This window comes from Lepisosteus platostomus, chromosome 13 (genome assembly GCF_059453375.1).
Source record: "Lepisosteus platostomus isolate fLepPlt1 chromosome 13, fLepPlt1.hap1, whole genome shotgun sequence".
Lineage (NCBI taxonomy): Eukaryota > Metazoa > Chordata > Actinopteri > Semionotiformes > Lepisosteidae > Lepisosteus > Lepisosteus platostomus.
Window position 1 is genome coordinate 39,610,223 of NC_142623.1, and position 15,745 is coordinate 39,625,967.

A 15,745-nucleotide genomic window follows, 5' to 3' on the forward strand; every position below is an offset into this window, starting at 1 on the left:
TATTAATACACTCTTTCATCCACAGATGTCGAAGTTAGATTTTGTCATCCCACTGTTTTGCCTTCAGTCTTTAATTGGTATTACGACCTATGGCTTCTGGCTTTTTTAATTTATTTATGTAAATGTATTTGTAGAAATGGAGCAGACAATTAAATGTGACAATAATTTCAACCTGAGAAAAAGATGCCTGTGCGTAATTAAATTGTTAAAGCTGTCAGCCTTCTCCAGCACAGATAAACATGACATGAGAAATGACCATATTATATAGTAAAAGGAGCAAATGTTTGAAGAAGGAAAAAACAGATACAGTGATTAATTTTTATGTAGAGCCATCTCCTTCTAACATATAATTTCTACCAAGCCTCTTATGTGTTTGCTCTATATCTATTTGTTTTTTATTTTTATGTTAGCTCCTAAAAATCCTTATACTGTCTATAACTGCCCTAACTCCATAAAATTCTAAATAAACACTTAGGTTCGGTAGAACACTTCAATAAATTTTTATATTAGAATTTGTCGGCTTTAATGACTGATTCTTTATATACTTGCTACTTGCTATACATGAACTGCCTGCAACATTTTAAAATCAGTTTTACAGCAGATAATACGCTTGGAATAGAACGGTTTTAGAATATGGTGGAATAAAATTAAAAAAAGGCAGAATAATATGTTGCCAACTTGAAGTTGGTATAAGAAAGACAACTAGATAAATCAAGCAACCAAGGCAGCAAGATTGTAGATCTCTTTCAAAGATACAGCCACAACCTCACTTATACTCTATTTTGTCTAGTTAGACTGTACTATTCACTTGTTTCACTAATTTACTACAAAAATAAGTACTGTAGTACATTAAGCTGAGAAAGTCTTCCAGCTTCTGAACTTCAAGTCTCAAAAGCTTTCTGGTTGTGTACTATAAGCATCTGTGACAAAGACACGGTTTTTCTCATGCAAAAAGGTCATGACTTGTATAAACATGCTTTCGGTGCCGAAACAGACATGAAATTATTCTTTCATAAGAATGGGGGCCTGTGAAGCAAAATAATGCATAAAATCAAAACCAACTGAGTTCTGTCAGTATCACAGGGAACCAACACTGTACTGTAAATGAACAATCTTGACAGGTTTCAAAATAGAGGTTTCTTGAAAGAGATAATTGGTCATTTCCTTTGGACCAGACACCTTCAAAAGCTACTGCAGGCTGTAAGAAAGGAGGACTTGTGTAGTTTCAACCCTCTTACTGACGTGTGTATAAAGTATTTGGGCTATTTAAAGAATAATGCCTCCCCGCAATGGTAATAAAAGGAAACATAAACTGATTGGATAAAGAAGCAGCTCATAATTGGTGATCCCTTTAGATACAAAAAAGCTTCAATTAAACATAGTTCTCGCCATGAAAATGCAAGAACTATGAACACTGAACAAAGATGTCATTTGTCCTCTTTAAGCCTTCTTTGATGTAAGACAGGAAAGAAAAGAAATTGAATCATTTATGCCCTATTGCCAGATCTACAGTGCTTCTCAGGTACTCTCCTTCTGTTCTCATAAACTTACTCTCTGTAAGAGGCTAGAGGCTCTGTGTGATGTAACTCTGTCTTCCCACTGCAGTGACTCATGAACACCTGCCTTATCATACAGTGTTGCTTCATGGGAAGACAGTTACCCATATGCTTGATTCCTCCTCCTCCAGTTTCCCCTGATTGTTGAGTTCCAACTTTGATTTATTAACTGTTTCCTCCCGTTAAGTGTTTTATTTTAGTTTCTCAAAAAAATAAAATCCAACCTTTGTGAATCAGATTGTTATTAGCAGAACGAACTACTGCAAAGTTTTTATTTCTCTCAGATGTTCTTAGTCTTAGCGTCTTCATTCACTTAAGCATTGCGAGTCTCTCCTCCCGTGCCTCAGGTCATCAGACTACTGAGAATATCCAGCAGTTTGCCGAAATAGATATCTTGTTTTCTGCCTTAGGGAAACTGCATTTCAGTAGTTACAGAGATAGCTTTTATTTGCTGACATTAGAATGCCTGAGGATCTAGTACTGATAAAAAGTGCAGTGTAATTGTAATGCTCAGGAATTCATCTAATATATTTACATGCAAGTTTTGGGTGGAGGGTGATTGTGTATGGAGGGAGTGGTGAAGCAGATTAAGTTCTCTCAGAGCTCATTTATCTTATTGGTGTGGCAGTGAGAAACGTATTTGCAAAATAAGGAATAGCATTGAGTATTAAACTGTTATTCAGCTCATTTTGGCTTCAGGGTGTAATTATGCACACGTTTTATAAAACATGAGAAATTTATCTCATACGAGCACTTTTAATCCTTGTAGGTATTTAAATATGAATTTTGGCGGTTTCTTTCTAAAGGCTCTTAGCACTCAGTAATACAATCACAAATCATTTCAATGAAGATAATCAAAGCACATAAATGACGTAACATCACACACAATTCAGACGTTTAGCCGAAACTGACCCTAAACTGCTTAGTCCTCCTACAAGATTAAATTTTAAGTGCATTAAAAGCGTCGTGTTCAACAAGCCTATGTAAGTTTCGGTGGTTTATTGTCGTCTACGGGAATCACGAGTTGTGAACCTCCGACATCACAATAAAAAACCGAGAAGGCCTCGGGATTTAAACCACACACGCCTGACAGTCGAGTGCACGGCTGTTTGGAAGCAAAAACAAAAGGGAAGGTAAAAAAAAAAGAAAGAAACAGAACATGCTCACTCCCGCAGACAAACTGCACCCAGCGTTCAAAAACAGTAAAACAAACAAAACACGTCTTGCAAACTCCAGGCAGCGAGCCGCGACTTGCAGACTCCTGGGACGGAGAGAAGACGTCATCGCGGGAGCCCGCAGGTGACGTCTCCGGCCGTCCGCAGGTAAGCGCGGAGCTCGGCCACTCCCCCGGCACACCTGACCGCCTGGGTGTGGGCGCCTCGCTGTCGGTCACCGAGTCACTGCCTGTGTGTTCGCCATTCCGGGAAGGAGTTAGCACCCCCGCCCCCTACGTGGAAAAGGCCAAAAAAAAAAAACCCTTGGATAAAGTTCGAGAAGGTAGGGCTTGTTTTTTTTCCTTTACGTTTTATCCCGAATATAAGAAACGACGTAAGCGAAGGTGCGAGTTAGCTGACTTTTCGGAAGTTTATTTTCTTCTAGGGAGGGTGATTCAGGGCAGCAGCAGCAGCGTAGGAGTGGCGTGTAACAGCCGCGCTGATCCCATTTCCTCTCGGAGTTGGGAAGTTTGGTGGAGCGGAGGAGCACGGGCAAACGGGAGGGATAAAACGACGGAGTGAAAAAAAAAAACTTTTCACGAAAACTTCAAATCTGAACTTTTTTGTTCGTTAGGGTTTCGTTCCAGGGTGGGGAAAAAAAAACGCAACATCGGAAGCGGCGTGTGTTTCAAGGTACGCATGAATCGTGTTTTGAACTGTTGTAGCTAGAAAAGAGCAACACAATCGTTTGTTTTGAAAACAACGCGATAGGCAGGGTTCATCCATTTTGACTGTTTTAATTTGGGAGGGTTCACCGTTTTATTCGAGCTTTCCTCTAAGCGTTGTGTGCTTAAAAACCTTTCCCATTAAGCACCGTTGTATCTTTTCCGACAGTAATTCGAAATGTGAGAATAATAAGTCTATTTTAGAAGCACGATAGACTTATTGTTTATGGGGAAGAATGGCTTCTCCATTTCATTTCGGGGCTGCCCTGCCTAAAAGTAATGAAGTTTCAGAAGGGAAACTAAATTAGTGGTTTTTAAAAGTCACGTTTTACGTGTGTTCAGATCACGTCCTGTAAGTTTTAGTATTTTTTTTTTGAGTTTAGGGGAATGCTGGTAGTTCTTACTTTTGACAAAAAAAAAAACATGCTAAGCACGGACTTAACCACAGCATGAGTTTTTAAAAAGTTACTCAACAGGGTTGAAACACGCACTGCCTTCGACTTGTTTCTTTTTTTATCCTGCGGCTTTTTAAAAATAAAAGTGAAGAAATGAATTTGTACAAATTTCCATTTTTTTTAAAGAACAGCGTGTGAATCGCATGAACTTTCGTGCGTCTTTTTAAAGTAGGCCCGGGCTACCATCAGACTATGTAATGATGTTCCCTTAGTTTATGTGTTATTTTTCTTAAAAGTTTTGAGCTGGTTACTGTACGAATGTCGGTTCTGTATCGATCCTGCACCCCAGGGCGATTGAAAGTTAAATTAACATGGCCCAGGATACTCCCATGCTGGTCGGGTCCGTGTTCCGCACTTTGTAATCTGGGAATGATCCACCCTTTTTACTGATTTCATCAGGAATGTGCCAAGCCGCTACCACCTGTGTTGTTGTCTTTTTTTTTGTACTTTTATTGTCTCTTAAATGTTGAGACGAACCAAACCAGATACGCCACATCTCCCAGAAAATAAAATATACGTATATTTTCGTGGGGGGGTAGGGTTGGGCTGGGCACTCATTAGGCAGAAACTTCCGGTTGTCCCAAGCGCGTAGTAATGCTGGGTTTCCCGTTTCCCGATATACCGTGTCCTTTAATTTCAGTATCGTCCTCCGTTGCCCAGTGTTTGCTCTGTGGGTGCTGCGATATCAGGCCAGCCTCGGTGGTCAGGGGTGGTTTTTAAGTTGGACCCTCTACTGATGGTGAATTTGAGTGTCCCCGGTGTAATCACGTATAACAAGCACGGTGCATATCATCTAGCAAGGCTGCAAACGTAGTTACGGTTTTAAAAATAAAAGTAACAAAATACTGAAAGTCCTCCGTGCTGCTTCTGTATCATATTTAGCGATTGGAAATAAGATTAAAAAAGTTTTTCATACTTCCTAGGCAAGTAGGCGTTGGGGTATTTAACAATCTTTACGAGACTTTCAGTAAATAAAGGAGTGATGGACTGTATACCGACTCCACCTGTCTAGTATTTTTCCTGTGTGTAATGTGAAGTCTGGCTTTATTACAATAGAAACATCTAACATTTGGTTACATTTTCGACTAAATGTCTTTTAATTAGTTCAATTTGCAATCATAGCTCCTGTTTATTAACACTAGTCACTGCTAATCGGGTTTTGAAAGCGTGGGATTTATCTGGATAAAACGTGGCTATTGTGAATGCTCATCAATTCTTAGAAAGTTATTTATATTAAAGTTGCTGCCCTCTCGCTTGTTTCTAAATTAAATTCTGAACAATAACTTGAAAAACATTTATAAAATAATAAAGACTATTGTAAGACATGGCTAAAAACGTACACCTGACTAAGCTTTTGTCAAGTTCAAAGGAAATTTCTGATAAATTGGAGTACTTCTCCACAATAGAGTTTGCAGACTTAAGTCTTCAAATCAAATGTCTGGGGAAGGTTGGAGGCTGTTACAAATGTTGCAAAAAAGTGTGTCCTGGTTCATCCCGTTACAATAATAAACCATTTTTAAGACAACAGAAACTTATGGAAATACCTGGGCCAATATTCAAACTTGACCCAAACCTAGCTACCTAAAATGAATTTCAGATGGCTCTGACCCGATGTGGTATTTTGTAAGAAGGGTCTGGTTTGCCCATAACTGTCCACAACCGATTAGTAGGTATGAAATTGATAGGGGGTGGGAGGGTCCAATTTGTGATTTAAGGCAAGCCTTGGTTTTTTACACTGCTCCTAAATTGACCTGTTTCACTGCACTGTGTAGCCTACCTGTATTTAAGATGTGGAAGCTCTGTAGCAGGAATATCTTTGCTTGACTTTTGTGTAGCGGGTTAATTTGCTCCCTGGGTGTGTTCAAAAACTGAATAAATGAAGTTCCATTTTTAACTTGTAATCCGTTTAGAAATTAAGAGGTGGGAATGTTCAGTTTCTGAATTTATTCTAAGTAATAAATCGGGGTGGCATTTTTTTGTCGGGTATTTTAGCTTTTTCCCCTTCAACTAACTAAAAAAAAAAAGTTTCTGTATATTCACTGTCCAGCATAGTAAAAAAGTTTTAAAGTCTGTAAGTGGTCTTACTAATTTAACTTTTCCATGTCTAAATATATTTTCTGTCCCCTACAGTTATCCAAAATGTATGCCCATCAGAGCTCCTGAGGCTTATGTTATACACAGACATGTAACATATTTGCACAGCAGATGATATGGTAATTGGTAACTGTTTATTAGTTGGTGCTGGTAAAGTGAGTGTGGAATCTGTTTTTTTTTTTTATTGGACCTGCTGCTGTTGGGCAGAGTGCTTCTCCTGAGCATATGTCCTGCACATTGCACCACCCCTGTCAATCAGCTTGGCTTCCTAACAGCTGCCACCCCCTGGGGGGCTGGTTGTCCTTGATATCCAATGCATGACGGTTAATCAATGAAGGATGCGGTTGTCACATCAACAGCAAATCGAAAATGAGCATGAAGATTATTCTGCTGTACCTAATAACTGTCATTCTCTTTTAGGCATGTGAAATATTTAGGCTATTTGGGAAGTAAACTCGTTAAATTGATTTTTTTTTTAAGGACAAGCCTTTCCTGTTTTTTTTTTTATACGGTCCCCAAATTTATGAATTGTGGAACTGTGTTAAGGAAATTGAGTTTTTCCGGAAACCTGAATTGCTGGGAAAAATAGGTACTTTGACCTTGTGAAGCTTTTTTAAAGAAAGTTTGTATTGTTTTATTGATCAAGTACGATATTGAACTGCTCTTGCTCTTCCTTCTTCGGTCTGCTTCAGTAGGTAGTTGATTTGTTTTTGTAGGTAGTTATAAATAATATGCTTTTCAGAGTTTTGTCTCAGATGTCCAAGGGAAGCTATGGTTATTCTGTGTTTCTGATTTTTGCCGGTGACATCTGATATTACTCTACAACAAGTTTAACACTGAATGTAAAGTCATTTAAGGTGTTGGAACAGTAAAAACCAGTGTACCCTGTGGCACAGATTCTGCCAGCATCTGAGAAAGTCGGTCGGCTCCTTCTGCGGGTGGAAAATGCTGTCTAGGGCGACGTTCCAAATTCTTGATGAGGTTACGATGTGGTGACTGAGAATGTCATGACATGGATATGGATTTGTGCTCTGTGGATGGGGGGGGACTTGCCACCGTGAAAGACGCCCTTCCCAGCATAAAAGAGACGCTGCATCATGGGATTAAAATGTTTGCTCGTTTCTGAATGATAATTGCAGTTTATCACGGACTTTGCCCTCTAAGGAATGACCAAAACCATGCCAGGAAAATGCCCACAGCTTTATGGAACTACCTGAACCTTTCAGTGTTGTAAACGGGCACTCAGGCCTGTAGGTTTGTCTGTCCTGAACACAGTGAAGGATGATTCACCTGAGCACATCGCATTTATTCACCGATCAGTGGTCCATTGCCAGCGCTCCCTGCACCACTGGAATCGAAAACATGCATTTCCAAGAGTGGTTAGTAATATTTGAGCTGCAACCTGACTAAAGTATCCCACTCTGTGCAGTTTACAGTGAGCATTTTTGATCAGCCTGGCACGCAAGCAGCCAGTTTAAAGTTTGCAGTTGATCATTTGTGTTTTGCACTTCTGTTTTGGATATGATGATCCTGGAGTATATGCTTCTGCTAACTGTTGCCCTTTTCTTTCTTTTCTGGAAATTCCATGCTGACCTCACTTTATGAAATTGCAGATTTGAGCTGGCTTGGTCACCGAAGCTCCAGCTAAACAAGTCCCAACAATTGCCCCCTTTTCAAAATGACCGAGTGTGTTCACTTGCAGCCATGCTACTAGCCATAATTATAGGCACCCCGTCCTGTTCAATATTATACAAGAGTGACCTTAAACATGCTGAGAGGTTATTTGCTTAATTAATTAAAGAACCACACCAATCTTTTTGTCCATGATCTGTATTCTATTGTACGTTGTTCCCAAAATTTTAGTCTGTAATTTGTTTTCCATAAGTCTGTAAGATTTGAAGTGCTCAGTAAATGAAACTTGTACCAGACATTAGGCCCAACATTACTGGAAGCTTTGGTACAGCTAATGGTTTATTTGTAAAACTGGATTAAAAACATGCTTTAAATTCATGGGAAGAACTTGTGTTGTGTGGGTTTTAATTAAAACGGTTTAGTCTTGATACTATGAAATGTAAGGCTTTTGCTTCTCCTTACCACACCCTAGGTTTAGGTTGAGTCTGTTTATCTAAAAGAGAATTGAGTATTGAGTTATTATTAAACTGCTTCATGTGTACAAAACCTCTGCTGGTATTTAAATGATATATTGTAGCCAAGTCAGATGGACCCAGGGTAGTTACCAAGAATGGGCTCCTTACGTAAGATCACAGGATAATTCTTTTAAATTAATTTTTAATTTCTTAATTTTTTTTTGGAAATGTACATTTAGACGTTGTTTTTTCAGATTTGTCTGGAAGAAAGTTACATTTTTCACTATCATTGCAAACGGTTTCTGCCACAGTACAGGCTGCATAAACCTGTTTTTAAATTATGGACTTTTTCCCCTTCATCCAGTTCTGTATAGCTACAGGCAGATCTGTGACTGATTAGTCCTAATAGAAGACAGCTGGTGGTCCTCATTTTGTTGGAAGTCTCTTACCACAGTAGTGGTTCTTAACTGTTTGAAAACAGTTGTGTACTTCCAAGCAGAGCCACTTGTGATTCCTCGGCAAAAAAGACAAATTTCTTCACGCTAAAAGTAATTTGTTTTCTGGATGCAATGCCTGTCTTAATCCTCCCATGTCTATGAAAATAGCTGTTGCAAACATCCTTTGTCTAGCTAAAGGATATATTGAGTTTTGCACCCCCACTATTTCTGACAGTTGTGGGTCAGTGGAAAGTGCTTTACTCCCTCTGACTTTCTTCTCATACCTCTGTAAAAGCTGAAGTTTTCAGATGTAATGTGGGTTTAGTCTTGTTGGCCAGCATGACCTGTTAGGAGCAGTCCAGAAGTGCAGTTAAGAAATCATGCACTTAGGTTCTGCAGTTTACATGTGAGATTCCCCACTCATCAAAAGTTTAATTAGGTGTGAGAGAAATGTAGATTAGGTAAGTTTGCTCCACATCTGAATATTGGTGAAATTCGTTTCTGAAGTTGCTGTTGCAGGTTTCTCCCCCGGTTTGTAGATTGCTTTTCAGATAAGCTAATCAATTTTAATTGTGTAGGAAAGTGTCATGACTTGCTGCTGGAAGCATATCTTCTGATCAGCTTAAATTGGTCTTTATAATATGGAAAACTATCCAAGTCTGCCAGAGGATTTCTGCAGTATTTCACGCTGCAGGATTTCTCGCAAACTTCAGCATCGGCTTCGAGTCTTCTTATTTTGTTTAAAGTGCAAAAAAGAAGTGTTAATTTTTATTGAGCTTTTATACATTATTTCTTCGAATCCCCAGCTGGGAAGATGGGGCTGAGCAGCCTTAGGCATATCTTGCTTAATGCTTTAAAGTGGTTTAAGTCTAAATGGTAATTCAAGAAGTGGCACACAGAAGGTGAACTGCTTTTATGGCAGCACAATGCAATAGTTTGGATTCTATTTTTATTTTAGATGGTAACTTTTGAAGTTACAGATGAGAGAACCATTCATTGTTTTTGTTGCTTTTATGCTGGAAAACTTTCATCCAGGTGTTTTTTATGGTCTGACCACTGCTGCTTTTCCAACATTGTTATATTGTTAATGCTTTATTAACCTTAAACTGAAGGTTTTTTCATTTTTAGTAAGAGATACCATCCAGTAGATGAATAACCAACTTGCCTGCTTCCTTTTCAGATACTGGATTAACATGACGAGCATTAACACAGCGAACATTAACTTCAAATGGGACCCAAAGAGCCTGGAGATCAGGACTTTGGCTGTGGAGAGGCTGCTGGAGCCCTTGGTCACCCAAGTAAGAATTTTACTTAAGGCTCAAATATGGACTGTATAATTCCAGTTCATGTTGCATTTTAATTATTCATCTATCAACCAGTTTTAATTTTGCTTCTTACTGCGTAATTGTGGTTGAACTAATTCCATGAACTTGGCTTTATTAAAACCGAAAATGACAGTTTAGTGGTATGCATTTGGGGATGTTGCCATGACTACTGTCCTTTAATTCATATAATATTACTATTCAAGATATATATTCTTTCATAGAAACACAGTAAGAAATGGTATACTGTCTCTGAATTGATAATCTCTGAACCGTTTTTCTCCTGAAAACTGGGGTTGGGAGAGGTTTCTCATTCTCAAGAGTACTAGATAAATTCCACAGCTTTGTAAATAGTTTGTTTTTGGAACGAAGTCCCCAAAAAACAGAGGAAATGTTGTAGATTTCAGCAACTGGTAATGTGGTGCATGAGGAAAATGTTAAAGACTGTCAAGTCCTGTTTGCAGCAGTTTTCTTTCTGTTTAGAGATGCAGTCTTAGGACACTGCTGGAAATTTTGCCTGAGTGCTACTTTTTCACGATCTGCAGTTCCTGTGATATCATGGCTTACGTGGAGCTCTAATTGCACCCAGTCTTTCACTTTCTAGTCTTTACAGAGGAGCTTGTGTGAGTTTGCCCCCAAGTATCAGTTTGTTCTCTCTCTAGTACTTTGTAGGAATAAGGAATAAGGCGTATAAAACTTGTCCCTGAATTCTGATTTTGAGGAAGAGTGAATGTTCTTCTTTCAGGTCACCACTCTGGTGAACTCCAGCAACAAAGGCCCGTCGAACAAGAAGAAAGGGCGTTCCAAGAAGGCCCATGTTCTGGCTGCCTCAGTGGAGACGGCCACGCAGAACTTCCTGGAGAAGGGGGACAAGATCGCCAAGGAGAGTCAGTTTTTAAAGGAGGAGCTCACGGCTGCGGTAGAGGACGTGCGCAAGCAGGGTAAGAAACAAGGGTGCGAATACTTGACGCGGTTCACCGGGCGCTTGGATCCCTGTCCTGTAATCAGGCTGGGAGGTCCAGCTGCACCAGCCAAGCAGACAGCCGAATTTGCCAGTGAGAATAATGTAATCCAAAAGTGTTTCTCATTGCTACGTGAAGTCACTGCTCTCTGAATTGGGTGCCTTCTTTACATGGGTGATTGCTTTCTGAGATAGGTGGGGTAATGTCTGGCCAGCAAAAAATAAATGTTCCTTGACCTATGAGAAGTTTTTTTTTTTAATTTCTTATGTTCTTTTTTGACTTGCAACGCTTGCAGGACATATACAGACTTCAACTGCACTTTCGTGATCTCCAAGCACAGTTTCTAATTACCAGAAGCTTACTGCTTTAATGTAAAAGGACCTCACAAAGGTCTGTGACTTCTGTGCCCTTATGCCGAGTAAGAATTTCAGTATTTAGATTGATCTGTATTTCTTCACCCCTAAGGAAATCCATATCCATAAAGAAATCCGGTGTCCTTATAGTTTATAAAATGATCAATTGATTTTTTTCTGTTTGTGGGAGACATGATATTATAAAGCTGTAAATGCTAGTTTGTATTTTTCACTTGTAGGAAAACTGAAGGATACAGAAGACAGGCCTTGATTCTGCTGAACAATTTGCTCGCAACTATACCTTTCATAAGTGTTTATACTATTGCATTGTGAATGAAGTGTTCAAATTTAATAAAATGCGTGTCTTATTTTGTCATCAGCAAGTCAGGAGCCCTTAAGTTAAATGTTCAGTGCAGGGAGGGCTTTTTCAGCAATTTACTCCTTGCCTTTGTGGTAAAGAGGATTTGCATTGCATGCACGATAAGTTGTCTATTGGATGGTAATCTAGGTATTTGTGTGCGCTTCTGGGCCAAAAGAGGATTGTCATGCTTGTTACTGAGCAGCCTACAGCTACTCTCAGCATCTCTGGTGCAGTGTCAGGTTATTTCCATGAGACATGATTGCCAAAAAAATGGAACCCATATTATAAACTAGTGAACTTTTGTCCTTCTGAATTTCATAGAAAAGCAACTGTATAAAAACGATTAGAGTATGTCCTTGTGTACCTGCTGTAGCAGGCAGATGTACAGTGTTGCTTATGGCTTACACGGATAAGGCGTAATAAGGTGTTCTTTTGCGTAAAGTGCTTGGTGAATTAAACAACTCTTTATTTTAAGAACATAACACTTGCCAAACAGCGGAAACATTAAACAAATCTGTTAGCTGCCCGGTCTGCAACACGCACGCGCACTCGCGCAGTATTTAGTAAAGCGTAAAGCATGAACATTTATCGAACTTTTGTTAAAATTATATAGAGGAAAATTGTCTCGATAATTATCGTTATCTAATTATCGCCAGGCTCTACGCCTGTGGTTGCCTTGGCAGGGCCAGACCAAATGATACGGCCCGCGGGCCGGATGTTCCCCACCCCTGATCTAGATGAACAGATCCCATAATCTTCCTTCATTCTCATTTCCTTTTGGTGTCATGTGCTGTATGTATACAAGTACATCAAATAGGATGTTGCACATTACAGCTGCTGTATAATGAAGACTAGTGAAGAGCTGTGAATTTTAGTACACAGACAAATCAGATCTTGGGGAAACATTCCTGCAGGAAATAACTATGCACACTTGTAGACACCACACAGATCTTTATGGTTATAATAGCCTATATACATGGCGAGACAGGATGCTGATATGAGGCTGTTGAGTGTGGACTCTTTCCTGTGAGGAGTCCCGTTTTTGTTTACCAATCTTAATTGTTCTGCATTGCACAATTCTCATCAAGCGTTTTAAATAGGACAGCTAACTTCATAAATACGCTATGTCCAGGCACTTTTTTTGGGGGGGTTCTTTAAATGGGGGGTGGAAAACATTTGTGACTGGAACTGGTAGTAGATAGTTCACTGCCCTGGAATGTCAGATTGGTTTTGGCATGCTTTCACTGGTGTGGAATGTGATGACTGCTAGCTGGTGCCGGGGCCTGTCAGCTATGCAGTGGCCGGGCAGCCGTGCGTGGTCAGACTGATAATGCAGCTGTTGAGTGGAACTAAATCCTTTCCAGACTGAAAAGCATTTTCCCCACCCAGCTGTAGTGCACCAGCTGTTATGTGGAAGCAGACTGAACTTAGTCTTAATTAGTGTGGTGTAGCATGATTTTCCATTAATGAAAATATAAAATGCATTTTTTGTCCATTTGGATTAGGTTAGGTTCAAGATGTTGGGCATGGCTTCTTTTTAAAATGTATTTTTACAGTTGCACTATTTATATGTGCAGGTTTGTTTTCAAATTTAGCTACCCACATTTTAGCATTGCAAAACCTCAGAATTTTAGACAGTCAAATTAAATGTATTCTGGATTTTATCCAGAATCTGTTATCCTAATTGAATAATGCCCAACAGGTTTGTCTAAAAAACAGTGCTTTTCACTTCACTTTGCATGATATAATTATGATATCCTTAATGTTATTTGCTATAATGATCGTGCTAACAAATGTGGTTTTATTTACTCAATTGTATGGTGTAGTGGCACTTAATCAATGAAGTGCAGACTCTCTAATGTTCAGCTGCTAGAAAGAATCAGTAACCCCTGGCCCTCCTTGTTCCGGGTTGGGAGTGCCCTGAAAAGCCTTTTTAGAAAACATCCTCATAAAATATTTGATAAATTTATTGATGCATCTTATATTGGTATGCAATTAAGATGGACCTATGCAAGTGAAAAATCACAGACATATTTTATGAGATTGCACCTGTTGTTGGGGTTTTAAAGCCAAGGGATGCTTTTGAGTTGATGGATGAGAGTTTATTACACACACAGCGATCACTATCTGCACTGTGAAAATAGCTTTATTGATTGGGTTCTCTGAAGGGAATGACATTCTTACGGTAGCAAGTTTAGGAAAATCTGTATCTTTCCCCAAGATCTGCTCCAGTGTGAGCTCTCTTTATTAATGGAGAGTCTTTTATTCCAGGGTTAAAAAAACTACCTCTTGTAACTGTCTGATTGTTTGATGTACCTGATGCTTTGAGTTATCAATTTGTGAGCCGACGAATTTTACTGAACAGCTAAGAAGCACTGCAGTTGCTGGGTGTAATAAGTCAACTGGTCCACATTTGTTTCCTATTTAACCAAATATTTAATCTCTTATTGAAAGGGTAATAACGTTTCTGTGCTATAAAGCCAAAAAAAATGCCAAATGAATTCCACCATTTTCTTTTCAGATTTGACTTAGTGTCTTGCATAGATTAGTGTAGGTATACCAGTGATTGTTTTCATGTTTAATAACTTCACGTGGCATAATTTGTAATTAGTTACACCAAATACTGGTGCCATGCTTTTGAATCTCAAAAAAGCAGTGGTTAATTCTTGAGGTCTTAAAACAGTGGGAGGAGGTATTCTCACATCCTGCTTGCATACTAGGAGAGACTACATTACCATAGCAATGTTCTGCCCTGCTGTAACCCCCTTCCTTCTGAATAAGACAATTGGGCAGGACCCACTGTTCTATAAATAGCAGGAAAGGAATGGAATGGTACTGTATATCGATCTGCAGCAAGTTCATTTGATAGTGGGCAAGGAGCTCGGCACTTGTTACATTGTTTCTTATACACAAAAGCCATTTTTAAGGATTATGCATAGTTCATAATTAAAACATTTTTCAGGCTTGAGCACATCATTACACACAGAAATGAGCTCATTATATATGTTCTAATTTGAGATTATTTTTTTCCCCAAAACTCCTCAGTGAGTACGCTTATTAAAATAGGCAGTGAAGTTTGTGCAGTGCTTGATTTTAATACTTTGCTTTTATGAAATCTGCGGTAAGTTGAAGATCGTATGATCAGTTTTGCCATGTTTTTTACTTTAAATCTGAGGATTGTTTGGTAGCTTGTTTGTAAATATTGCTGTATCTTACCCATTTAAAAGGAGGCTTCACTCCTAGAAAATGCAGATAAAATAGTGGATCCCATCATAAAGAATAGTGCACTATTTTGTAATGCTGTAACCCTTTGAAATATAACCTTTTTGTATGTGGATTATAGGCCATGAAAGCAACATCAGAGCATTATATGATGACTGAAAATTTGAGGCTGACCTGTTTCTTGGCAACAACAGGAAGCTCTTCAGTGAAATTGTCCTTTTTTGGCACAGCTCTAATTGCTGTCTATTCCTGTTCCCTTTGTTACAATGGACATTCCATTGCAATTACCTCATAGTCTTAAGTGCCTGCTACAGGCAGACATGGGTTTGTGTAGTTAATCCTTACCTGATGCTCAGCTGCCGGTTGGTGTCTGTTGAATTGGGGGTATTAAAATGAAGTTTGAAAGTCAAATCTGTTAATAATGAAAGGTTGGTGAAGTTAATTTTTGGAGAGTCATAGCTGTTGGAAGTGTGGATTTTCATCAGTTCTCAGGATCTCAAGCAGTCATCATCAGTAACTCTTAACTGCCTTAAGATTGAGCAGCTTGTGTAGAAAAACATGCTGTTCAGATTTGTGTTGTGTGCTACGCTACATACGAGGTCCGTCTGCTGCAAGACACTTAGATTGAAGGCGGCGTTGTATTTAAAGGCGTTTATTTCGATCCTGCAGGAGATTCGATGAAGACCGCCTCTGGGGAGTTTGCAGATGACCCCTGCTCATCCGTGAAGAGGGGGAACATGGTGCGAGCAGCACGTGCCCTTCTGTCTGCTGTTACTCACCTTCTGGTCCTGGCTGACATGGCGGACGTCTACAAGCTGCTGGTGCAGCTGAAACTGGTGAGAGAAGGGGCCTGGAAGTCAATTTGTTGGCTGCTCCGTTTATTTCCCCCTTTTTTTAGTCTACTCCAGGGGTGTCAAACTCTGTGGGTGGCTGGATTTGATTAAATTGTACTTCCTGTGGGACTCAACCGTAAAATCCAAATGCAAGGCAGAGGCGTTGATATTATTGGTATTATCG

The 15,745-nt window shown here is 39.4% G+C and overlaps 1 protein-coding gene across 2 annotated transcripts in view; it reads left to right on the top strand.

Annotated features, from left to right (window-relative positions):
• Positions 1–2,899: 2,899 nt before the first annotated feature.
• Positions 2,900–15,745, top strand: part of ctnna1 (catenin (cadherin-associated protein), alpha 1) — a 103,821-nt gene continuing 90,975 nt past the window's right edge. Inside the window, exons 1-4 of one of the 2 annotated variants that reach the window (XM_088604611.1) lie at positions 2,900–3,053; positions 9,689–9,806; positions 10,576–10,771; positions 15,398–15,564. In XM_088604611.1, the coding sequence (XP_088460737.1) occupies positions 9,702–9,806; positions 10,576–10,771; positions 15,398–15,564 (468 nt within the window). In that variant the 5' untranslated portion in view covers positions 2,900–3,053; positions 9,689–9,701. Of the gene's footprint in view, positions 3,054–3,105; positions 3,404–9,688; positions 9,807–10,575; positions 10,772–15,397; positions 15,565–15,745 lie in introns of those variants that run through there. The other variant, XM_088604609.1, reaches the window with a different exon arrangement.